Source organism: Cynoglossus semilaevis, chromosome 16 (genome assembly GCF_000523025.1).
Source record: "Cynoglossus semilaevis isolate Cse_v1.0 chromosome 16, Cse_v1.0, whole genome shotgun sequence".
In the NCBI taxonomy this organism is placed as follows: domain Eukaryota; kingdom Metazoa; phylum Chordata; class Actinopteri; order Pleuronectiformes; family Cynoglossidae; genus Cynoglossus; species Cynoglossus semilaevis.
Window position 1 is genome coordinate 16,023,212 of NC_024322.1, and position 24,812 is coordinate 16,048,023.

At 46.0% G+C, this 24,812-nt stretch overlaps 1 protein-coding gene across 1 annotated transcript in view; it reads left to right on the top strand.

Annotated features, from left to right (window-relative positions):
* The window catches only part of ttn.1 (titin, tandem duplicate 1), a 131,824-nt gene that overhangs the window by 75,400 nt on the left and 31,612 nt on the right, over nucleotides 1-24,812 (top strand). The window contains exons 166-193 of the mRNA XM_025063733.1: nucleotides 66-347; nucleotides 434-733; nucleotides 1,141-1,434; nucleotides 1,527-4,496; nucleotides 4,581-4,901; nucleotides 5,007-5,291; nucleotides 5,397-5,702; nucleotides 5,793-5,956; nucleotides 6,444-6,681; nucleotides 6,783-7,058; nucleotides 7,135-7,434; nucleotides 7,584-7,886; nucleotides 7,973-8,272; nucleotides 8,353-8,640; nucleotides 8,736-9,035; nucleotides 9,117-9,419; nucleotides 9,524-9,829; nucleotides 9,987-10,274; nucleotides 10,369-10,659; nucleotides 10,756-11,043; nucleotides 11,117-11,399; nucleotides 11,488-11,795; nucleotides 11,876-11,980; nucleotides 12,071-12,268; nucleotides 12,358-12,654; nucleotides 12,737-13,324; nucleotides 13,405-13,707; nucleotides 13,911-24,812. The exon at nucleotides 13,911-24,812 is cut by the window's right edge and continues 3,313 nt beyond it. Coding sequence (XP_024919501.1) covers nucleotides 66-347; nucleotides 434-733; nucleotides 1,141-1,434; nucleotides 1,527-4,496; nucleotides 4,581-4,901; nucleotides 5,007-5,291; nucleotides 5,397-5,702; nucleotides 5,793-5,956; nucleotides 6,444-6,681; nucleotides 6,783-7,058; nucleotides 7,135-7,434; nucleotides 7,584-7,886; nucleotides 7,973-8,272; nucleotides 8,353-8,640; nucleotides 8,736-9,035; nucleotides 9,117-9,419; nucleotides 9,524-9,829; nucleotides 9,987-10,274; nucleotides 10,369-10,659; nucleotides 10,756-11,043; nucleotides 11,117-11,399; nucleotides 11,488-11,795; nucleotides 11,876-11,980; nucleotides 12,071-12,268; nucleotides 12,358-12,654; nucleotides 12,737-13,324; nucleotides 13,405-13,707; nucleotides 13,911-24,812 — 21,387 coding nt within the window. The remainder of the gene's footprint in view (nucleotides 1-65; nucleotides 348-433; nucleotides 734-1,140; nucleotides 1,435-1,526; nucleotides 4,497-4,580; nucleotides 4,902-5,006; nucleotides 5,292-5,396; nucleotides 5,703-5,792; nucleotides 5,957-6,443; nucleotides 6,682-6,782; nucleotides 7,059-7,134; nucleotides 7,435-7,583; nucleotides 7,887-7,972; nucleotides 8,273-8,352; nucleotides 8,641-8,735; nucleotides 9,036-9,116; nucleotides 9,420-9,523; nucleotides 9,830-9,986; nucleotides 10,275-10,368; nucleotides 10,660-10,755; nucleotides 11,044-11,116; nucleotides 11,400-11,487; nucleotides 11,796-11,875; nucleotides 11,981-12,070; nucleotides 12,269-12,357; nucleotides 12,655-12,736; nucleotides 13,325-13,404; nucleotides 13,708-13,910) is intronic.

The following is a 24,812-nucleotide window of genomic DNA, read 5'->3' on the forward strand; positions in this document are numbered from 1 at the left end:
TAAATACATGATTATTGACATTGGTAAAATTTGTAAAAACTGAATGTAGAACTTGTCATCCACAGAGGAGCCTGAGCTGTTGCTGGATGCTAATATGGCCCGTGACCACTTGGCCATGTTGGGCACAGACATCACCCTCAGTGCCACAATCAAGGGTGTACCGACACCCACTGTCAGTTGGAAGAAAGATGATGGAAGTGTTCCGTCCCACATCACTGTGGTTTCCACTGCCACAGGGAGCAAAGTCTTCATTCCTAAGTGTGTCCGCGCAGACTCTGGAAATTACACCATATCTGTGGAAAACACAGCTGGAAAGAAGTCTGCGACAGTTGCAGTATTAGTGCTGAGTAAGTCAGATGTTCAGAGAAAAAATGAAAAATCGAAAATACATTTTCAAAGAGAGTTAACTGTATTTTACATCTCTTCCAATAAGATAAACCATCACCTCCTAGAGACTTGGTGATCTCTGATGTGACCAGTGAGTCCGCCTACCTGACCTGGAAGGCTCCAGCGGACAGTGGGGGTGCTGTCATCTCACACTATGTCATACATAAGAAGGATGTGGCCTCAGATCAGTGGGTCCCTGTTTCTGCTTCCAATAAGAAGCTAAGCCTCATGGCCATGTACTTGATTGAAGGAATCCAGTACCTCTTTAGAGTGGCTGCCGAGAATCAGTTTGGCAGAAGTGACTACGTAATGACCAAGACACCCATAAAAGCAGTGGATCCACTCTGTGAGTAAATCAGGGTGTTGGGTATACAGTGATCCCTCTCCTATCGTGGTAGTTGGGTTCCAAGACCCACCGCAAAATGGGAAAAAAAAAAGGAGATGCGACATAGTTATTATACTATTTACGTATATATTTGCGAACCTCCCCCACACTGTTATCAACCCTCCCTAGACAGTATTACCCTTTCCCACACACTTATATGCACAGTAGAGATGTATAAAGGTGACACAGAGTTAAGTGAACGAGAGAGTGGCCAACAAAAAAAATTGCGATGTACTGAGGGAATGAAAGGAGAACCGCGATAAAGAGAGGGAACACTGTACTCTCAAACCTTTGTTACTTACGTTTTGTAAGTGTATTTTAAAAATGTAAGAAGTATGAAAATTAACTTGCTTCTGGACATTTCTCAGATCCTCCTGGTCCACCCAGAAACCTTCATCACACTGATGCGGAAAAGACTGAAGTGTGGTTGGAGTGGGAGTGGCCCGAACGCACTGGAGGAAGTGACATTACAGGTTTCATTGTAGAGCACCAGGAGGAGGGTCAGACTGACTGGGTAATGTTCAAGACTGTAACTTATGAGCGAGCCCACGTCACTGGTCTGCAGGAGGGTAAAACGTACCGCTTCAGGGTTAAATCTCAGAATGCGATTGGAGTGAGTCGCCCGGATACCACTGTCCCAATAACCTGCCAGGAAAAGACACGTAAGAATTTTGCAATCCTGCAAATTCACGTTATGTATTGGTCAAGTCTAGTCTGACAGCTTTTCTAACTTAACCTCTGTTTATGCTTCCAGTGCCGCCCACAATTGAAGTCGATGTAAAACTCATTGAAGGTCTGGTTGTCAAAGCTGGCACTCCAGTCGTCCTTCCAGCCAAGATGATAGGCATCCCCGTTCCCACAGCCAAGTGGATGACAGATGGTAAAGAGATATCATCTGAGGGCCACTACTCTATTAAGACCAGTGGTTTGACAACCACCCTCACCATCCCAGAGAGCAAAAGAGAAGACACAGGAGAGTACATGCTCACTGTTTCCAATCCAGCTGGGAGCAAGACTGTGGCCCTGCATGTGACAGTCCTGGATCTCCCTGGCCCACCTATTGGACCCATTAACATTCTAGAAGTGACCCCTGATTTCATGATTATTCAGTGGAGAGCACCGAAGGATGATGGTGGTACACCCATCACCAACTACATTGTTGAAAAGAAGGATGTGAAGAAGTCTTGGGAGCCCTGGTCTGTTGTTTGCTCTAGTGGTACCAGTACCAAGGCTAAAGTGTCCAGGCTGGAGAAGGGCCGAGAGTATATAGTCCGTGTGCGTGCTGAGAACAAGATCGGTATCAGTACTGGACTTGAAAGTGCTCCTACTATCGCCAAACACATGTTCAACCCTCCTGGTCCACCAGGGCCTCCTGAGTGTTCAGATATCACAGAGAATGCTGTGACATTGGACTGGGCCCTGCCTGACTATGATGGAGGAACTCCAATCACGGGCTATGTTGTGGAACGCAGAGAAATGACTGGAAAGTGGATCTGTGTCAACAAAATCCCTGTCCTTGATCTCAGATACAGAGTCTCAGGCCTGTTTGAAGGCAACACATATGAGTTTAGAGTGTTTGCTGAGAACGTCGCTGGTATCAGTGAGCCTTCATTCACGTCTGACCCCATCAAGGCCACTCGTGCCATCACCAAGCCAGGACCTCCAGGCAATCTCAAACTCAAAGACTGGAGCAAGTCCTATGCTGACATCTGCTGGACCAAACCCACAAGAGACGGTGGCAGTCCTATTTTGGGTTATGTAGTTGAGGCTCAGAAGTCAGGAAGTGCTCAGTGGGATAGAATCAACAAGGATCACATTAAGATGTGTGCCTACAGGGTGCCAGGTCTCATCGAAGGAATGGAGTACAGAATCAGAGTCAGAGCCACAAACAAGGTGGGAGACAGTGAACCAAGGGAACTTCCTCAGACACTTCTGGCAAAGGATATCCTGGTACCTCCTGAGGTTGTTGTTGATGTTTCCTGTCGTGATTCTCTGACAGTCAGGGCAGGTCAAATCATCAGTCTGATCACACGGGTGAAGGGTCGACCTGATCCAGAAATTACGTGGACTAAAGATGCCAGAACTGTATCCAGGGACAAACGCATTGAATTCAACAACAATTACCCGGTGTGTGAACTGGTAATCAATGAGGCAGTGAGGTCAGACTACGGGAAATACGCCATTGTTGCCAAAAACAGCAGTGGTCAGGCCCAGGCTACTATTCTTGTTAATGTCTTGGACACACCAGGACCTTGTGTGAACCCGAAAGTGTCTTACGTAACCAAGAAATCCTGCATGGTGTCCTGGGAGAACCCCGAAGACAACGGAGGCACTGAGATAACACAATATGTCATCGAGTGTCGTCAACCCAGCCAGCGGGCATGGACAGTGGTCTCCAATGACTGCACTAAGCGCTTGTTCAAGGCTCCTCTGACCGAAGGCTGTGAGTACTTCTTCCGCGTCAGCGCAGAGAACAAGATAGGTGTTGGTCCACCTAGTGAGACCAAGTCTCCGATCGTCGCTGTCGATCCCATTGAGAAACCTGGCGAACCAGTCGACTTCCAAATTGCTGAAATTGGAAAGACCTTCTGCTATCTAAAATGGAAGAAGCCCGATTATGATGGTGGTAGCCGTAACCTGGCTTATCACATTGAGAAAAAACCAAAGGAGGCTGAAGAATGGGAGAGGCTCCACAAAGGGGCTATAAAGGAGCTGTACTTCATGGCTGATAGGTGCATTGAAAACCAGCTCTACCAGTTTAGAGTTCAGACAAAGAATGAAGGAGGCGAGAGCAACTGGGTGACCACACCTGAGGTCCTGGTCAAAGAAGTGCTTGCTGAGCCTCATATCACTATGAAACTAGATGGAACTTTAATTGTTAGAGCTGGAGACTCTGTTTCCATTGAGGCAACAGTGAAGGGCAAACCCCAGCCTGAAGTCAAATGGACTAAAGATGACAGCACAGAGGAGCTCAAGAAGGGCCCAAGGCTTCAGGTTGAAACTGGCCCTGACTTCTCCAAACTACTGCTGACCAATTCTAAGCGCAGTGATAGTGGCAAATACATAATATCTGCCTCCAATAGTAGTGGAAGCTGTTCTAGTCATGCCAAGGTTAATGTACTGGATCGACCCGGGCCTATTAGAGACCTAAAGGTGTCTGGGATCACTACGGACCGCTGCCATCTGGCCTGGGATATTCCAGAAGACAATGGAGGCTGTGACATTTACAACTACATAATTGAGAAGTGTGAAAGCAAGAAAGGCATCTGGACTGTCTACTCAAATGCTGTTGTTACCAACAAAGCAAAGGTAACTCGCCTCATCGAAGGTAACCAGTACATCTTTAGAGTCCGTGCTGAAAACAAAATGGGTCCAGGTCCTGCAGTGCAGACTGAGCCCATCATTGCTGGAACCCAGTTTAGTGTACCTGGTGCTCCTGAAACACCAGAGGTCACCCAGATTGCCAAGGAAGAGATGACAGTGCAGTGGTCAGAGCCTGAGAAAGATGGAGGGAAGCCCATCATTGGATACCTGTTGGAAAAGAAAGAGGAACATGCTGTTAGATGGTCTCCTGTCAATAAAGATCCAATCCCAGGAACCCGCTTCACAGTGACTGGCCTATTGCCTCTCCACGACTACCAGTACAGAGTCAAAGCTGTCAATGAAATTGGAGTTAGCAACCCAAGCAAAGCTTCACGCACCATCACTGCCAAGGATGCAGTTGGTATGTGACCAATGAAAAATTGATAGTTTTTGTATTATTGACAAATAAAAGCTTGACATTCACTGACTTATTTCCCCCTTGCAGAACCTCCTGCACCTCCTACCAACCTGAAGGTCGTGGACAGCACCAAATCCAGTGTCAGCCTGGGTTGGACCAAGCCTGTATCTGATGGTGGAGCTCCCCTCATTGGCTACGTAGTGGAGATGAGGGTGCAGGGAAGTGCCAAGAAAGGAGATGATGGTTGGAAGAGGTGTAATGTCGCCGCTCAGCTGGTCATGTGCGAGTTCACTGTGACAAGTCTGGATGAGAATCTTGTGTATGAATTCAGAGTGTCTGCCCAGAACCAGGTGGGCATGAGTCTTCCCTGTGACATGGGCAGCGCTGTGATACCAAGAGAAATCTTAGGTGAGAACCTTCATATATATCTCTGATATACTTGGGAAAACTTTTTTTAAGAACTGGATTACATTAAAATTCAAATTAAACCGAATGTCACTTTTTCTCCAACAGAGGCACCAGATATTGACTTGGATGCAAACCTGAAGCAGGGCCTGACAGTCAGAGCTGGTTGTCCCATCAGGCTCTGTGCTACAATCAGAGGCAGACCTTCTCCTAAGGTGACTTGGAGAAGAATGGGCATTGACAATGTGGTCAGAAAAGGCAAAGTCGACCTCATCGACACCATGACGTTCCTATTGATTCCAGACAGTACACGTGACGACACAGGCAAATACTGCCTTACCCTGCAGAGTCCTGCAGGAGAGAAGGCAGTGTTTGTCAATGTGAAGGTTTTGGGTAAGTCTTGGCTGACAAATTTGAAGAAGAAGAATCAAATCATCTTTGTATCTTTGTACATCTTTGGCAGAACAGAAGTTTAAGTCTCATGGTCTTTACCTACAGACACGCCAGGACCTGTCCTTAATCTTGAAGTGACTGATATTATGCAGACATCAGCCGTCCTATCCTGGACTCGTCCAGAAAACAATGGCGGCAGTGAGGTGACTCATTACATTGTTGAGAAACGACAAATCGACAAAAAGACCTGGGGTATGGTTAAGGCTGAGGTGGACATTGATAAGATCCCCTTCAAAGTGACTGGTCTGATACCAGGAACAGAATACTACTTCAGAATTACAGCAGTCAACGAGTACGGTTCAGGTGTTCCCAGAGCCACACCCACGTCCTACCTGGCTTCGGATCCAGTCAGTGAGTATCAAAGCAGTCCAGAAAACCCAAGCCTAAGTCAGTTGTTTATATCATTCTGAAAAACCTGTACATTCTGCCACTATTTTTCAGATAAACCAGATCCTTGTCAGAAGATTGAAGTTCTTGAGATCACCAAAAACAGTGCTGTGGTGGGATGGGTGAAACCTTTGAGAGATGGCGGAGCTAAGATTGATGGTTATGTGATTGAGTACATCGAGGTCAAACCTCCTCCACCGCCACCAGCACCTGTAGAGGTTTGTGTGATGTAACACAATTGAACCCATAAACCTATTCCTGGGGAATAATGGACTATAATGGAGTTGGGAGTCCAACCTGGATCCTCTGATACCGAGCGTGATGCTCTTTCCACTGTTTTAACTTCAGGAGCCTGGTCTGGTTTCAGATTTTACCCTTTACTGATGCAGACAGTGAAGCAGTTATTTTACCAGCCAGTGTTTTGAAGGCACTACCTGTTGGCACAGTAAATGATAATTTCCTGGTAGCTCCAACCGATTCAGGCTTTTCCCAAAAGGGAAAGATTTGCTTTGTTCTCTCTGCAAGGGCTTTGTTTGAAAGGAGCAAGAGTAGCACAGTGGTAGGTCTCCTTTCTACCACCACAGGGCTTAGGGTTTGATACCAATACGTCCCTAAATCCCAGGTTGGGTTAGGTGTCCAATGTAAAAACCTGTAAATCACTATGTAGACTATAAAAATATTAATTATAATAATAACTCCCCACAGGTTGGAGAAGGAGAAGGAGCTCCTCCACCTCCACCACCTCCAGCTGAGATAGAAGAGGAGGATGTAGAACCCGAAAAAGAACTCTGGAACAGTTACACCACAGTGAAGGGCTTGTCTATTAGCATCAGTGGCCTGAAGGAGAGTAAGAGGTACAAGTTCAGAGTGGCTGCCAGGAACATGATGGGCATGAGCTTGTTTACCGAGACCAGGGATCCCATAGAGATCAAGGAGCAGATGTGTAAGTCCCTCTGTAGCCCTGATAAATTATCTTTATGGACTGGTTCTGATCTATACACTTGTGGTAGCTTTCAGAGTGTTTAATTATTCCTTATCTTGCAGTGGAACCAAAGATTGTAATGCCAGAGATGGCCAGTGCTCGAGCTGGAGCCAAGCTCAGAGTAGAGGCGTTGGTGTCAGGAAAACCCTCTCCTGCTTGTAAATGGATGCGTGGTGAGAACCCAGTGGTTCCCTCTAGTCGCTTGGCAGTGCATAAGTCCGGCAATATGTGTGTGCTGATCATTAAAGAAGTGTCGAGGACTGATAGTGGAGAGTACAGCCTGGTGGCTGAGAACAGCTCTGCTAAAGTAGTCGAGACCATGAAAATCATCATCAAGGGTCAGTAACACTGATAGTAAGTAAAACATTTGAACCATTGAACATTCCTCTCCAACAATAACTTTCCATGTTTTAGACATTCCTGGTCCTCCTGAGGGCCCCGTGGTGATCAGTGACATCGACTCAGATGCCTGCTCCCTTGCCTGGAACAAACCACTGGAGGACGGTGGTAGCAACATCACCAACTACGTAGTGGAGAAATGTGACGTGAGCAGAGGTGACTGGGTAACAGGCGATTCTGCCTCCCCCAAAACCAGTTGCCGGCTCGGCAAGCTCATTCCCGGAAAGGAGTACCTCTTCCGCATCCGTGCTGAGAACCGCTACGGCGTGTCAGACCCAATCCAGTCTGACAGAATGATTGCCAAATTCCCCTTTGGTACGTTTAAAAAAAATTGTTAACTACAATTAAATGTTGTTCCTACAGGGTTTCTTGACACGACTCAGTCTGGCCCTGTCCTTGGTTAGAATTACAGGTTGATGATAGGTGTTTTTTTTAACTCACTTTTTGCCTTCTGTTTTCGTCAGATGTTCCTGGTGAGCCTCTAAACTGTTGCATCAATAAGTCCAACAAAGACTGCATGTTTGTGGCCTGGGAAAAGCCAGAGAGCGATGGCGGCAGCCCAATCACTGGTTACTACATTGAGCGTAAAGAGAGGAACAGCCTGCTGTGGGTGAAAGCCAATGACAGCGTGGTTCGCACCACTGAGTACCCCTGTGCTGGCCTCATTGAGGGCCTGGAATACACCTTCAGAGTGTCAGCCATTAACCGTGCCGGCCAAGGCAAACCAAGCAAAAAGACAGATTTTGTGACCGCCAGAACACCTGTTGGTATGTTCACAGCTTGGATAATTGAAACATTTCACTGTTTTGTCTTGTTTTCTCACTCACTAAATATGTGGCTCTTTGTGACACAGACACACCAGGTAAACCTGAGATCCTGGATGTTACCAAGAACTCTGTCACTCTGGTTTGGACCCGTCCCAAGAACGATGGTGGAAGTAAGATAATTGGCTACTATGTTGAGTTTATGCAAGTTCCAGGGGACATTTGGATACGCAGCAACACTAGCAGCCAGAACGTACCAACAGAAGAGTACACAGTCACCGGTCTGGAAAGAGACCTTCGGTACCAGTTCAGGGTTATTGCCAAAACTGCAGTTAACATGAGCAGACCCTCTGAGCCCACTGAAGCTGTCCTGGTTTGTGCTGAGAACGGTGAGTTAGTTGGTTTAAAATGTTATTTTCTTTCACTGGAATGTTGTGTGTCACTAAATTTGTTTGTTTTCTTGAAATAGTTCCTCCCAGAATCGAGATTAGCCCCAGGATGCAGAAAGGTTTTAAGGTGAAAGCTGGAACCACATTACTCCTGGAGGCTGAGGTCTTTGGTAAACCCATGCCCAAAGTGACGTGGAAAAGAGGTGATGAGAACTTGAAGTCCTGTGAAGGTCAAGTCATCACCCATCAACGACATCACTTCCAGCTGGAGATGACTGGAGTCACCAAGGAGAACACTGGAACATACACCATCCTGGCTGAAAATGCCAGCGGCACTAAGACAGCTCAGGTGGAGGTTGTGGTTCTTGGTGGGTAATTCCTCTTTAACGAAGACAAACGTTTATTTAAATTCAGACTTTATCCTCCATGGTGTTAATTATTTTTCAATTCTGTCTTTACTCAGATGTACCGAGTGCTCCTGTACGTGGAAAATATGTAGAGGTGTTTGCTACCCGTGTCAAGCTGTCCTGGGAGCCACCTCTAAAGGATGGTGGTGCCCCCATTACTTCCTATACCCTTGATAAACGAGAAACTAGCAGACCAAACTGGGCTCAGGTGTCCAACAAAATAAAGGGCGATTTAGAATTTAATGTGGAAAAACTTATTGAGGGTCATGAGTACCAGTTCCGAATTCGTGCTGAAAACATGTGGGGAGTCGGAGATGCTCTAATTGTGGACCCTGTCATCACTAAGAACCCATTCAGTAAGTCTTCCCGTACATATTCAAGTTCAGCTCTACTTACTACAAAGTAGACTCAAAAATGTACTCTGCTCTCTCCTACAGCTGTCCCTGGTCAATGTGAGGCCCCTCTAATAACCAATGTGACCAAAGATAGTATGACAGTCAGCTGGAAGGAGCCTGCTGATGACGGGAAGTCCACCATTCTTGGCTACTTGCTGGAGAAGAAGGAAGCTAAGGATCTGAGTTGGAATAAGATGAACAGAAAGCCTTTGACTGAGAGAAGTCTTAATGTCACCGGTCTAATAGAGGGCGCTGAATATGAGTTTAGGGTTACTGCAGTTAATGTGGCAGGAGCTGGGAAACCCAGTGAGGCCTCAGCTAGCGCCACTGCTCAAAACCCCATCAGTGAGTCACATCAATGTTTAAATTAAACAATAGCCATGCTAATTTTATTAAACATAATCAAATTCGATGTGTTACTTGAACTGGACCAATTTTCTCTCTCCCAGCTCCTCCTGGTCCTGTTGTGAACCCAGGTGTGACAGATACCACCCACAGCACCATTAGCCTTGTTTGGTCTGCCCCTACCAACAATGGTGGAAGCCCCATCATTGGATATTTGGTGGAGTGCAAGAGGGCAAATACTACAGATTGGATACGCTGCAATGTCCCCAGGAACCTGCAGGAGACTAACTATGTCATTCAAAATCTCATTGACAAAACTGAGTACCAGTGTCGCATCACTGCTGTGAACAAAGTCGGCTTCAGCGAACCAGTAGAAGTCCCAGGCAAACACATGGCCAAGGATATCATTGGTAGGTTTTTGTTATAATGTTTTTTTATTATTATTTTTTAAATATGTCATGGGGTAAAGGACTAGTGGTTAGTGGTTCTTCTTTGGCTGGTCTTCACAACCACACGAAGGACTTGTAGTGCTCATTGTGACGTTCTGCTTTGTGTATGTTTTGATAGTTCCTCCCGAGGCAGAGCTAAGTGCACAGTTAAAGGAGGGTCTGGAATTACGTGCTGGCACCACTATGAGGCTGCATGCAACCATCAAGGGCCGCCCCACTCCAAAGATCATATGGGCAAAGATGAACACCAACATTAAAGACCGCCAAGGCATCGTTATCAAGTCTAGCAATACCCAAACAACGGTGATGGTGGAGAACGTAAACAGATACGATGCTGGCAAATACGTTCTCAGCTTGGAGAGCTCTGCTGGTATGAAGATGTACACCATCAGCGTCAAAGTTCTCGGTGGGTACCTTGTCTAAATGGTCTGGAAGGTAAACTGAGGTAATGAAAATAACTAAATGAATGTTGATTGTAAACAACTGTGGTCTTATTGCAGACACTCCGGGACCACCCGTCAATCTAATAGTGAAAGAAACAAACAAGGAAAGTTCCTCCATCTACTGGGATGTTCCTATGAATGATGGCGGTCACCCAATCACCCATTACAGAGTTGAAAAGCGTGACACTGAGAGGAAGGCGTGGTCCGTTGTCTCAGATAACTGCCCACACAATTCTTTTGACATTCCAGACCTTGTTGCGGGAAGATCTTACTGCTTTAGGGTGGCAGCCGTAAACAAGCTGGGTCTGGGCGAATACTGCGAGACACCTGATTCAGTTAGGGCCACAGGTGTGTCTCATTTTCTAAAAGCAGATATTCAAATATTGGTTCTGATGTTGAAATTATTCCATCATTCGCAATAACTTCTGAAACACTTATTTGCAGAGGAGCCTGGTCCTGTCATAGACTTCAAGACGCTTCTGGTCACCAAAGACTCCTGCACTCTCCACTGGAAGAAACCTCTCAGTGATGGTGGCAGTCGCATCATCTGCTATGTACTCGAAGTTCTTAATGGTGATGACAAGTACAAAGAGCTGATGAGAGCCAAAAACATGCAGTACAGCGCCAAAGACCTGGTGGAGGGCAGAGAGTACAAGTACAGGGTTATGGCTGTGAACGATTCGGGACAGAGCCCCCCCAAGGAGCTGACAATTGTCGCCAAGGACCAAATCAGTGAGTAACTTTGTTGATGAGAAGGTTCGACCAAGACCAAGGACTTAAAACATTTTCTTCTTTTTTTCCGTAGTTCCTCCAAACTGTGACTTAAGGGAGCTCACCAACATGTGCTACATTGCCAAGGAAGGCAGCAATGTCCGACTAAAGATCCCAATCTTTGGCAAACCCACACCTAAGGTCACATGGAAGAAGGGAGAAGATGAAGATCTGACGGACACGGGTCGAGTGTGTGTCGAGTCTTCGGCTGTTAACACCACCCTCATGATTCGGGACTGCCAGAGAAGCGATGCTTCAAAGTACAGTATGACCCTGAGGAACAGCGCTGGAAGCAAAGAAGCCAACATTTTTATCAGGCATTGAACAAACTCAACACACAACAGTTTTTTGTTTTTAATCAAATAAGGACAGGTTTGTAATAAATAAATCTTTTTCTGTTTTAAGGGTGGTGGGTAAACCTGGCATCCCTATTGGACCCATAAAGTTCAAGGATGTTACTGCTGATGCTGCAACTCTGAAGTGGGCGGTTCCCAAAGATGATGGTGGTTCAGATATTACCAACTACATCCTTGAAAAGAGGGACTTTATCACCAACTTGTGGGTGACAGTGTCCTCCACTGTTGAGGAGAACACACTAAGGGTGACTGGGCTTCACGAGGGCACAGAGTACATTTTTAGAGTCTCTGCCGAGAACAAGTACGGTGTCGGAGAAGGACTCAAGTCGGACAACATTGTTGCAAAACATCCCTTCAGTATGTTATGGCAAAGTCAGGATTTTATGGGCTACAACTGGTCCTGTTTTTTTTACACCTGTCATTGGTTTTCTCCACAGATGTTCCTGATGCTCCTCCTCCCCCTCAGGTCATGAGCATGCGTCACAACTCTGCCTACTTGGGCTGGGTGGACCCCAGGAAGACTGGAGGATCTCCTATAACAGGTACCTTCAAAACTGATGTATAACCAGGGCTGTGATCAGGATGAGCCACGTGAACTAAATATTTTCTCGTTCTGGAACACTGTGTATCAGGGTACCACGTGGAATTCAAGGAAAGAAACGCTATGTTATGGAAGCGGGCAAGCCCTGCTCCCTTAAAGATGAGGGAATACAAGGTCACTGGGCTCACTGAAGGTCTGGAATATGAGTTCAGGGTCATGGCAATCAATATAGCTGGCATCGGCAGACCCAGCCTTCCAACGGATCCACAGGTGGCCCTAAATCCTATAGGTAGGTGCAATACGTTTGAGCAGCTACAAATACAATTAAACACATGAAGATCAAATATCTATTTATCTGTACTTCATCTGTATCCTTAGACCCTCCTGGCAAACCTGAGGTCATCAGTATTGCACGCAGCTCTGTGACACTAATGTGGACCGAGCCAGAGTCTGATGGTGGCCATAGGTTGACTGGCTATATCATTGAAAGGCGTGACCTGCCTTCTAAGGTTTGGGTGAGAGCCAACCCTGTGAATGTTATAGAACCTGCCTACACTGTTGTAGACCTACAGGAAGGATGCAAGTACGAATTTAGAATCCGGGCTAAGAATGCTGCTGGTGCTCTCAGCCCTCCTTCTGAACAGACGGATACCATTATCTGCAGGGATGAATATGGTAAGATCCAGTCCTACGTTTTTGCAATCCCTTACTGGAACTTATTTTTATAATAACTAAAAACATTATCTTTTCTTTATAGCTGCACCAACAATAATCATTGATCCTCAAGTGATGGAGGGTCTGACTGTTAGAGCCGGTGACACGATCGTCATCACTGCCACAAGCATTTTAGGCAAACCTGTGCCCACATCTTGTTGGTCAAAGGGAGGAAAATACTTCAAGCCCTCTGATTCTGTTCACATTGAGACCACCCAGTCTTCCTCCACACTGTCCATCAAATATGGCAGCAGGAAAGACTCAGGGGAGTACACTATCACTGCTAGTAACCCCTTTGGTGTGAAGGAGGAAAACGTCAAAGTCACAGTTCTGGATGTCCCTGGTACCCCTGGTCCCATAGAGTGCAGTGGTGTCTCCTCTGAGAAGGTCACATTGACATGGTCCGCTCCTACAGAGGATGGAGGATCTCCTATCAAATATTACACCCTGGAAAAGAGGGAGACCAGCCGCTTACTCTGGACTATCTTGGAGGAGAAAGTGATCGACTGCCATTATGTGGCCAACAAGCTCATCCAGGGCAATGAGTACTTCTTCAGAGTGTCTGCTGTGAACCATTATGGGGCCAGTGAACCATCACACTCTGAAGCTGTCAAAATGGTTGATAGGTTTGGTAAGTCCCATTTGATCACCCATAACTTTAGAGACATTTGTAAAATGCATCACAAAACTCACAAATCTTTCATTAATCAGGTCCTCCAGGTCCACCATCCAGACCAGAGATTGAGAAAGTGGACGGACATTCTGCCACTGTGAACTGGAGGAGGCCTGCTGAAGATGGAGGAAGTGACATCATAGGTTATTGTGTGGAGAAAAAGGAAAAGAAGGGTATGAGATGGATTAGAGCTTCCAAGAGGTCTGTGGCAGAACTCAGCTACAACATCACTGGACTCACTGAGGGAGTGGAGTACGAGTTCCGTGTTCTGGCTGAAAACAAAGCAGGATTCGGAGAACCAAGCGAACCGTCTGTGCCTGTCAGAACCACCATTGCAGTCTGTAAGTGCCCTCTTTGTTTATGTTTAGCCAAGTCTTAAAGATTTGCATCTGTTCTGTTTGTGTCTAAGGGTAGAAAAGGAAATGTGCAAAACCAATTTGGTTGATGAGAGTTATGTGACTTTTCATTAAAAGAATATATGGTTGGATCTATATATCATATTTTTACTAATTCTCTCACACTTGAACTTTCTTTTTTGTCATAGTTCCTCCTGGACCTCCAGTCAACCCAAGAGTCACAGACACAACCAGAACCACTGCCACTCTGATCTGGGGAAAACCTTTAGATAATGGAGGCCTTGAAGTGACTGGGTATGTGATTGAACATAGGAAGGATGGAAATGAAGAATGGATCAAGGATACGCCTTCATCTCCACAAAGGATAACAGAGTTTGTTGTTACTGACCTGGAAAGTGGTGCAAAATACCATTTCAGAATCAGTGCCATGAACGCCAAAGGTGTAGGTGCCCCTGCCCAAACTCAGGAACTTGTTGAAATTCTGGAGCGTGGAGCTGCCCCAGACTTGGAACTAGATCTTGAGTTGAGAAAAACCTTGGTGGTCCGGGCTGGCTGCTCAATTCGTGTATTTGTGCCCATCAAAGGACGTCCAACGCCTGCAGTTACCTGGGCTAAGGATGATGGTCCAGTCCCCAGGGCAGTCATTGACAGTACAGAGTCATTTACTATGCTGATCATTCCTGAAAGTTCACGCATTGATGCGGGTAAATATGTCCTGACTCTTGAAAATGCATCTGGAAAAAAGAGTGCAGATATCCATGTTAGAGTTTTGGATTCACCCGGGCCTCCACTGAACCTGAAACCAGTCAAGATAGACAAAGACAGCATCACTCTTCAGTGGGAAATGCCACTCATTGATGGGGGAGCCAGGATCACAAATTATGTCATTGAGAAGCGAGAGTCAACTCGTAAGGCTTTTGCTACTGTAATAACAAAGTGTAATACCACTTCAGTCAGGATTGGAGATCTAGGTGAAGGCTGTGAGTACTACTTCAGAGTTTCTGCTGAAAATGATTATGGAATTGGTGAAGCAGTAGAGACCCCAGATCCAATCCGTGCATCCCAGGCACCTACACCTCCTGAGAGCATTATTCCTACAGAAATTACCAAGAACACAGTGAGTTTGGCCTGGACCAAACCCAAGCATGATGGTGGCAGCAGAATCACAGGTTATGTTCTGGAAGCCCAGAAGAAGGGAACAGATCAGTGGGCCCATGTGACCACAGTGAAGGCCATGGATTTCACAGTGAAGAATCTAAATGAAAATGAGGAGTACATTTTCCATGTGATGGCGGTGAACTTATCTGGCAGAAGTGCTCCACGTGAGAGCAAGGCCATAGTCTTGAGAGACTCAAACTCTCTGCCTGAATTTGATTTGCGCGGCATCTGTCAGAAGACCATCATTGCCAAAGCAGGAGAAGATATCAAGGTGGAAATTCCAGTAATGGGACGTCCCAGACCCACTGTCACCTGGCAAAAGGATGGTGCCATGCTCAAGCTCACACAGAGAACAAATGCAGAAAGTACTGCTGCTACTACTATCCTTAGTATTAACGAATGTAACAGAGATGACAGTGGTGTGTATGCTATGACAGGAAAGAACATTGTTGGTTCTGTAACTGACAACATCATAGTGAAAGTACATGATGTTCCTGGACCACCAAAAGGTCCACTAAAGATTGTGGAAGTATCCCGTACACATTGTGTTATTACATGGGATCCTCCTACCAATGATGGGGGTGTGCCCATCAATAACTACGTGGTTGAAATCCGAGATACCACTTCACAGACATGGACAGAGTTATCGACCAATGTCATCCGCACAATATTCAAAGCTGTTCGGTTAACAACTGGGTCAGAGTACCAGTTCAGAGTCAAGGCTAAAAACAGATATGGAGTTGGACCTCACATTACTTCAGAATCAGTAGTAGCTGCTTATCCATTTAAAGTTCCTGGTCCACCTGGTACTCCTGGTGTGGTAGCATTGACCAAAGACTCCATAACAGTTGGATGGAATGAGCCTGTATCGGACGGTGGAAGCGAGGTCATAGGTTATCATGTTGAAAGGAAGGAAAGGAGCAGCATAATGTGGTGCAGGATCAGCAAGGGTCTGGTGAAAGGCAACCTCTTTAAAACTACTGGTCTCGAAGATGGAGTTGCTTATGAATTCCGTGTTTTGGCAGAAAACTTAGCTGGTATTGGTAAACCCAGTAAATCCTCTGAACCAATACTTGCGCTAGATCCTGTTGACCCACCAGGTCAACCTATTCCTATATTTGTGAACAAAACTGCCATCACCATTCAGTGGACAAAGCCTGAATATGATGGAGGGTTTAAGATCACAGGATACACAGTGGAGAAGAGGGAACTGCCTAATGGTCGCTGGACCAAGGCCAACTTTACCAATATAATTGAGACAACATTTACCATTAGTGGACTGACTCAGGATGCCTCCTATGAGTTCCGTGTCATTGCCCGAAACTCAGCGGGTGCAATTAGCAATCCATCAGAGCCCTCCAACAGTATTGTTTGTACAGATAACATAATTGAACCACGTATAATGGTTGACGCTGTCTTTAAGGATGTTGTTTTGCTGAAAGCTGGAGAGTCCTTTAAACTGGATGCTGACATTGCTGGTCAACCCACACCTTCAATGGTTTGGACTAAAAATGGAAAGGATGTTGAAAACACAATGAAACTGGAGGTGAAATTCACTGAACTGACAACAACACTGACTAACAAGGACTCCATCAGGTCTGATGGGGGAGAATTTGTGTTGACGGCCACTAATGTTGGTGGATTTGCAAAGCATATCTTCAAAGTCAAAGTATTGGATAGACCTGGACCACCTGTTGGACCTTTAAAGGTGTCCAATGTCACAGCTGACAACTGTGTGCTGACCTGGGCTCCACCTGCAGATGACGGTGGTGCCAAAGTTGAAGGATACATTGTTGAAAAGCGAGAGTCAAGCAGATTAGTTTGGACTAATGTGGTTTCAGATCTGAAGGTCACACAACACAAGGTCCCCAAGCTTCTTAAAGGAAATGAATACATTTTCAGAGTCATGGCTGTCAACAAATACGGAACTGGTGAAGCTCTTGAGTCAACACCCACTATTGCCGATAATCCGTATGTGGTTCCAGATCCTCCAGAGTCCCCTGAGGTGACAGCTATTACTAAGGACTCAATGGTTCTCATGTGGCAGGTGCCCAGGAGTGATGGTGGAAGTCCTATTACTAGCTACCACATTGAAAGGAAGGACAGAGCTGGCCTCCGCTGGGTCAAATGCAACAAGAGGAAGGTCAAAGACCTTCAGTTTAAGGCAACCGTTCTTGTTGCTGGGCATGACTATGAATTTAGGGTTTTTGCTGAAAACGCTGCAGGGCTAAGTGTACCAAGTGTTTCTAGTCCCTTTTACAAGGCAACTGATGGGTTGTACAAGCCAGGACCACCATCCAACCCCAGAATTTTAGACACAAGCAGGTCCTCTATCACAGTCGCCTGGAACAAACCAGTTTATGATGGTGGTTGTGACATTACCGGCTACATTGTTGAGACCTGTGTCCCAACTGAGAAGATGGAGGATGAAGAGTGGGCTATTGTCACACCAAAAGAATGTCTTCTTGCCACCTCGTTCACTATTGTTAACTTAAAGGAAGGTCAGGACTACAAGATCAAGATCTCTGCTGTAAACAGTGAAGGAATCGGCGAGGCTGTGTCTGTGCCTGACACTGTTAAGGCAGAGGACAGGCTCCTCGCACCTGAAATAGATTTGGATGCAGAGCTCCGGAAAGTCATTAGCATTAGAGCTTGCTGCTCACTCAGACTATTTGTGCCTATTAGAGGAAGGCCAACTCCTCAGGCCAAATGGACCAAAGATGATGGGGAACGTGTGGATAGAGCAACTATTGACAGCACAACATCATATACATCACTTGTAATTGAAAATGTCAACAGATTTGACAGTGGAAAGTACAATCTCACAATTGAAAATAGTTCTGGTTCCAAGACGGTCTCGGTCCAGGTCAGGGTGCTGGATACACCAAGTGCTCCACAGAATCTAAAGATCACTACTGTCACCAAAGAAGCTGTGACTCTGACATGGGAGCCCCCAGCTAATGAGGGAGGGGTTAAGGTTAAGAACTACATTGTTGAAAAACGTGAGTCCACAAGGAAAGCATACACTACAGTCAATGCTCTGTGCCATCAAACCACCTTCATGGTTACCCCGCTCCTAGAAGGCTGTAATTATTACTTCAGGGTTTTGGCTGAAAACGAGTATGGTATTGGTTTACCCATTGAGACCAGTGAATCAGTAAAAGTCTCAGAAAAACCACAGCCCCCTGGAAAGATAACATTGAAGGACGTTACCAAGAACAGTGTCACTCTGTCATGGGAGAAGCCAGAGCATGATGGTGGCAGCAGGGTCGGCTGTTATGTTGTTGAGGTTCAGCCTAAAGGCGTTGAGAAGTGGACACAGGCAGTGATTGCAAAGGACACTGAAGCTACTATTGGTGGACTGGTCTCAGGAGAAGAATACATGTTTCGTGTATCGGCGAGGAATGAGAAGGGAACAAGTGATCCACGCCAGATTGGTGTGCCGGTGATTGTCAAGGATCTTGTGATTGCACCGGTTGCCAAATTGCTGTTTAATACATTTACTGTGTTGGCAGGAGAAGACCTGACAGTGGAAATTCCATTTGTTGCCCGTCCCAAAGCGGCTGTCACCTGGGTTAAGGATGGGCAGCCACTAAAGAGAACTACCAGAGTGAATTTTGATAACACAGACACATTGCTGAAACTTCACATCAAAGAAGCTGCCAAAGACGATGTTGGATGCTATCGCATCACTCTAAGCAACACAGCTGGAGAGACAGCTGCTGACATTAGCATTGTTGTTCTGGATAAACCAGGCCAACCAGGAGGCCCAGTCAATATTGAGGAGGTGACTTCTGATAGTGTAACTATCTCCTGGAACCCACCAGAGTATGACGGCGGCTGTAGCATCAAAAACTACATTGTGGAGAGGAGAGACACGTCTACGACTACCTGGAATGTTGTCTCTCCAAGCCTAGCAAGGACAAAGCTTAAAGTTGGAAGACTGAAGTTGGGCTCTGAGTATCAGTTCAGAATTTCAGCAGAAAACAGATATGGAAAAGGCCCAACTCTGCAGTCTGATTGTATTGTGGTACAGTACCCATATAAGCTTCCAGGACCCCCAGGTACTCCATCAATTGCTACCTGGACTAAGGAAAGCATGGTAATAGCTTGGAATGAACCTGTAAATGATGGTGGCAGTCCCATCTTGGGCTACCATCTTGAACGGAAAGAGAGAAACAGCATCCTTTGGATTAAACTCAACAAGTCACTTATTACTGACCAAACATTCAAGACTACTGGCTTGGAACTAGGAATGGAGTATGAGTACAGGGTTTATGCTGAAAACATTGTTGGAGTTGGCAAAGCAAGCAAAGTGTCTGAAGGTTTTGTGGCTAGAGATCCTTGTGATCCTCCCGGCACACCAGAGGCAACAAAGATAACCAAGGACTCTGTAACAATAGTTTGGACCAAGCCTGAGTATGATGGTGGTGCGAAGATTACAGGTTACATTGTGGAGAAGAAGGAACTTCCTGAAGGTCGTTGGCAAAAGACTAACTTTACCAATATTATTGAGACTGAATATATGGCAACTGGTCTTGTGGAAGGCAATCAGTATGAGTTCCGTGTAATTGCCAGGAATGCTGCAGGTGTTTTTAGCATTCCTTCTTATAGCACAGGTCCAATCAATGCCAAAGATGAGATAGAACCACCAAGGGTTAGCATCGACCCCCAGTACACGCAGACCATAGTGGTTAATGCTGGAGACAGTTTTAAGATTGATGCAGACGTCCATGGCAAACCATTGCCCTCTATCCACTGGGTTAAGGATGAGCAGGAACTTGGCAACTCCCTTAACCGAGAGATCAAGAACACACCTACCAGGGCCCACATTTCAGTCAAGGAGGCCAAACTATCTGATGGAGGCCAATACATCCTGTTGTTAAGAAGTGTAGGTGGTGAAAAGTCTGTCACGATTAATATAGTTGTGCTGGATAAACCTGGAGAACCACAAGGACCTCTCATTGCCACGGGTATTGCAAAAGACAGATGCTGCCTTTCATGGAAACCGCCAGTACAAGATGGTGGGAGCAAGATCTCGCACTACCTTGTGGAGAGGAGAGAGACAAGCCGGTTAGTCTGGACAGTTGTGGATCCAAAAGTAGAGAATATATATCTAAAGGTCACCAAGCTTTTGGAAGGTAATGAGTACATCTTTAGGGTCAAAGCTGTCAACCAGTTTGGAGTGGGTGCACCACTTGTGTCTGTTCCAGTCATGATCAAAGATCCATATTTACCACCTGGTTCCCCCAAGAATGTAGAGGTGTCACAAATTAAAAAGGATTCAATGGTCCTAACCTGGGAGGCTCCTAGTGAAGATGGTGGCATTGCAGTCAAAGGATACATTATTGAGAAACACGACAAAGAAGGCGTAAGATGGACTAGATGCAATAGAGCAACTGTCACTGACTTGACCTTCAGAGTCACTGGACTCCTAGAAAGTCATATTTATGAGTTCAGAGTTTCTGCAGAGAATTCTGTGGGTGTCAGTGAACCTAGTTCGCCTACTGTTTTCTACAAAGCTCTTGATCCCATATTTAGACCTGGACCACCACACAATCCAAGAGTCACTGATACAACCAAGTCCTCAGTCTTCCTTTCCTGGGGCAAACCTGCCTGTGATGGAGGCTGTGAGATCCAAGGATATGTTGTTGAATACTGTACCATGCTTCAAGTGGAGGCACCAGCATCAGAGGAACCTGTTGAGCAGTGGACAATGTGCACCCCACCAACAGGCATTAAGAAAACCAAATTTGAAGTCGCAAACCTTAAAGAAAACCAGACCTACAAGTTTAGAGTATGTGCCATAAACAAAGTTGGAGTGGGTGAACATGCCGATATTTCTGAAGCTGTGGTTGCCCAAGACAAAGTAGAAGAGCCAGACCTGGACATCGACCCAGAACTTAGAAAAATTGTAACCATTAAAGCAGGAGCATCCCTTCGGCTGTTTATTCCCATTAAAGGAAGACCCACACCTACCATCAGATGGGACAAGGATGAAGCTGCAGTTAAGGAGAGTGCTCAGGTGGAGGTGACCAGCAGTTACACATCTTTAGTCATTGACAAAATGAGTAGAAATGACAGTGGAAAATATACAGTCACTGCAGAAAACTCCAGTGGAACGAAGACAGCGTTAATTGTCGTCCGTGTTCTAGACACACCTAGTCCTCCGACGAACTTGATGGTGAAAGAAATCACCAACCAATCAGTGACACTGGCATGGGAACCACCATTGCTGGATGGAGGTTCCAAGATCAAAAACTACGTTGTTGAAAAGAGAGAAAGCACACGTAAAACATTTGCAGCTGTTGTGACAAATTGTCATAAACTTTCTTGGAAGGTTGAACCACTGCAGGAAGGTTGCTGCTACTTCTTCCGCATAATGGCTGAAAATGCTCATGGCCTTGGCCTTCCTGCAGTCACAGATGATGCACTTAAGGCATCTGAGGTCCCACAAGCTCCAAAGAGCCTAATTGTTACTGACCAATCCAAAACAAGTATCTCCTTGGCGTGGGAGAGACCAGAGTATGATGGTGGAAGTAGAGTCATGCAGTACCTGCTTGAGGTGCAGCTTAAGGGGCAGGAGAAGTGGTCTGGTGTAAACACATTTAAAACCATGGAGGCTACAGTTGCCAATCTAAACCCAGGACAGGAGTACCTGTTTAGGGTTACAGCAATAAACGATAAAGGCAAGAGCGATCCCAGGGTCCTTGCTGGGCCAGTCATGACCAAGGACCTTGTGTTTGAGCCTGATGTTCGACCAGCTTTCAGCAACTACAGTGTCCATGTGGGCAAAGACCTAAATGTGGAAATACCTATTTATGGGCGTCCTAAACCAACAGTCACATGGTCTAAAGATGGCGCTCCTCTGAAGTTTACAACCAGAGTCAACATCGTAAACACAGCAACACATACCAAGCTCAGCATTAAGGAGGCAGCAAGTGATGATGGTGGAATGTACAGCATCAATGTTGCCAACGCTGCCGGGAAGAAGGACGCAACTGTTGAAATCATTGTGCTTGACAAACCTGGTCCTCCCTCTGGGCCTGTGCGATTTGATGAAGTCACAACCCAAAGTGTCACTATTTCCTGGAATCCACCAAAACACATAGGTGGTTGCCAGGTTTCCAACTACATTATACAGAAGAGAGACACAACAACAACAACTTGGGAAAATGTGAGCAACAACTGTGCCCGAACCAGCATCAAAGTGCCCCGACTGAAGACTGGAGCTGAGTACCAGTTCAGAATCATTGCTCAGAACCGCTATGGCAAAAGCCATGGTCTGGACTCCTCCTGTGTAACTGCTCAGTATCCTTACAAAGAGCCTGGACCCCCAGGAACCCCTTTTATTGCGTCTCTTTCCAGGGACCACCAGATTGTTGAGTGGCATGAGCCAGTCACAGATGGAGGTAGCTCTGTTCTAGGATACCATCTGGAAAGAAAAGAGAGGAACAGTATTCTCTGGGTAAAGATCAACAAGACACTGATTCATGAAACCACTTTCAAGAGTTACCCATTGGAGGAGGGAATCGAGTATGAGTACAGGGTTTATGCTGAAAATATAGTTGGCATTGGAAGATGCAGTAAGGTCTCAGAAGGCTGCATTGCTCGTGACCCATGTGATCCTCCCGGAACTCCTGAGGTCATCGATGTGACTAAAGATACCATTGTAATCCAGTGGACCAAACCCGAGTATGATGGAGGTAGTAGTATAACAGGCTACATTGTAGAGAAGAGAGATCTACCAGAGGGTCGTTGGGTCAGGGCCAACTTCACCAATGTGATTGAGACCCATTTCACTGTCAGTGGCCTGACTGAGAATGCTCAGTATGACTTCAGAGTAATTGCTAAAAATGCTGTCGGCACCATCAGCAAGCCTTCCTACAACAGTGGACCTATCACTGTAAGTGACAAATTGGAGGCACCCAAATTCTCCATTGACCCTATGTTTACGAAGACCATTGTCATAAATGCTGGAGAGACTTTCAAACTTGATGCCGATGTCCATGGAAAGCCACTGCCCACAATTCAGTGGTTCAAGGAAGACAAGCCAATTGAGAACACACTTAGATTAGATATTAAAAATAAGGAGAACCATGCAATGGTGGTCATTAAGGACTGCATTAGAACTGATGGTGGACTTTACTTGCTCCAGCTGAAAAACAAGGCTGGCAGTGAAACTGTGCCATTTAAAGTTGTTGTTCTGGACAAGCCAAGCCCATGTGAAGGACCACTTCACGTAACTGGTATAGCTGAAGACAGATGCACAATTTCCTGGCGAACACCTTTGCATGATGGAGGCAGTCCCATCACACATTACCTTATTGAGAGACGAGAGAGCAGCCGTCTTGCCTGGACCATTGTTTCTAGCAGCTGCACCACAACATGCTACAAAATCACCAAACTGCTGGAGGGTGACGAGTACATATTCAGAGTGATGGCGGTAAACAGTCATGGTGTCAGTGATCCACTGATATCCGGAGCGGTAGTGATGAGGACTCCATTTGTGGTTCCAGGTGCACCCCATATTGAGGACGTCTACAACATTACACATGAAGGTATGACCATCAGTTGGTCTGCTCCCGAGTTTAATGGAGGCACAGAGATCATAAACTACATTATCGAAAGGAAAGACAGAAGTGGAGTGAGATGGACCAGGTGCAACAGACAGAAGGTCACTGACCTCTCCTTCAGAGTCATGGGACTGTCCTCAGGGCATGAGTATGAGCTCAGAGTATCTGCTGAAAATGCAGTTGGAGTAGGAGAGCCCAGTCTTCCAAGTTCAAGCTACAAGGCTTGTGATCCTAAATACAAACCCAGTGCTCCAACATATGTAAATGTAACTGATTCCACAAAGAATTCCATCACACTGTCGTGGGGCAAGCCTCTATCTGATGGTGGCAGCACTATTCAGGGATACATTGTTGAGGTCTGCAAGGCTGAGGAGGAAAATTGGACCATGGTCACGCCCCCTACTGGTCTCCGCCTTACCAAATATGAAATTACCAAACTTACTGAAGGTCAGGAGTACAAGATCCAGGTCTGTGCTCTGAACAAGGTGGGGGTTGGTGAGCCGGCAGTTCTGTCTGGAACAGCCAAACCAGAAGAAAGAGTGGAGCCACCTGAGATCCACCTGGACTCTGAGCTGAGAAGGGGCATCATAGTGAAAGCCGGAGCATCTGTCAAAATCAACGTTCCGTTTAAAGGTAGGCCATTGCCAGAGATAAAGTGGGCTAAGGATGAAGGAGCTCTGACTGAGAAGGCAGTGGTTGAAAAGGCTCTCACCTTCACACAGCTGTCCATAGACTCATGTGATCGTAGCGATTCAGGAAAATACAACCTGACCTTAACCAACAGCTCTGGCTCTGTTTCTGAGTTTGTAGTTCTTAAGGTTTTGGACACACCAGCAGCTCCTCAGAATCTGGTGGTTAAAGACATCAGAAAAGATTCTGTCACTCTGGTCTGGGATGCCCCACTCGTTGATGGAGGTTCCAAAATCAAAAACTATGTCATCGACAAACGAGAATCAACGAAGAAAGCATATGCCAATGTGTCCACAAAATGTAGCAAGACCACCTTAAAAGTAGAGAACTTAATCGAAGGTGCCATGTACTACTTTAGGGTCATGGCTGAAAATGACTTTGGAGTTGGTCAAGCTGTTGAAACAAAAAGTGCGTCAAAGGTCACAGAGGTACCAATGTGTGTCGGAAAAGTCTTCCTCACTGATGTCACCAAGACCAGCGCCTCTTTCACATGGGAAAAGCCTGAACATGATGGAGGAAGCAGAATTGCTGGCTACCTAATTGAGATGCAGCCTAAGGGCTCAGATAAATGGGGAGTTGCTACAAACACAAAGACATGTGAGGGCACGGTCACAGGACTCAGTGCAGGAAAGGAATATCTTTTCCGTATAATCGCCTACAATGAAA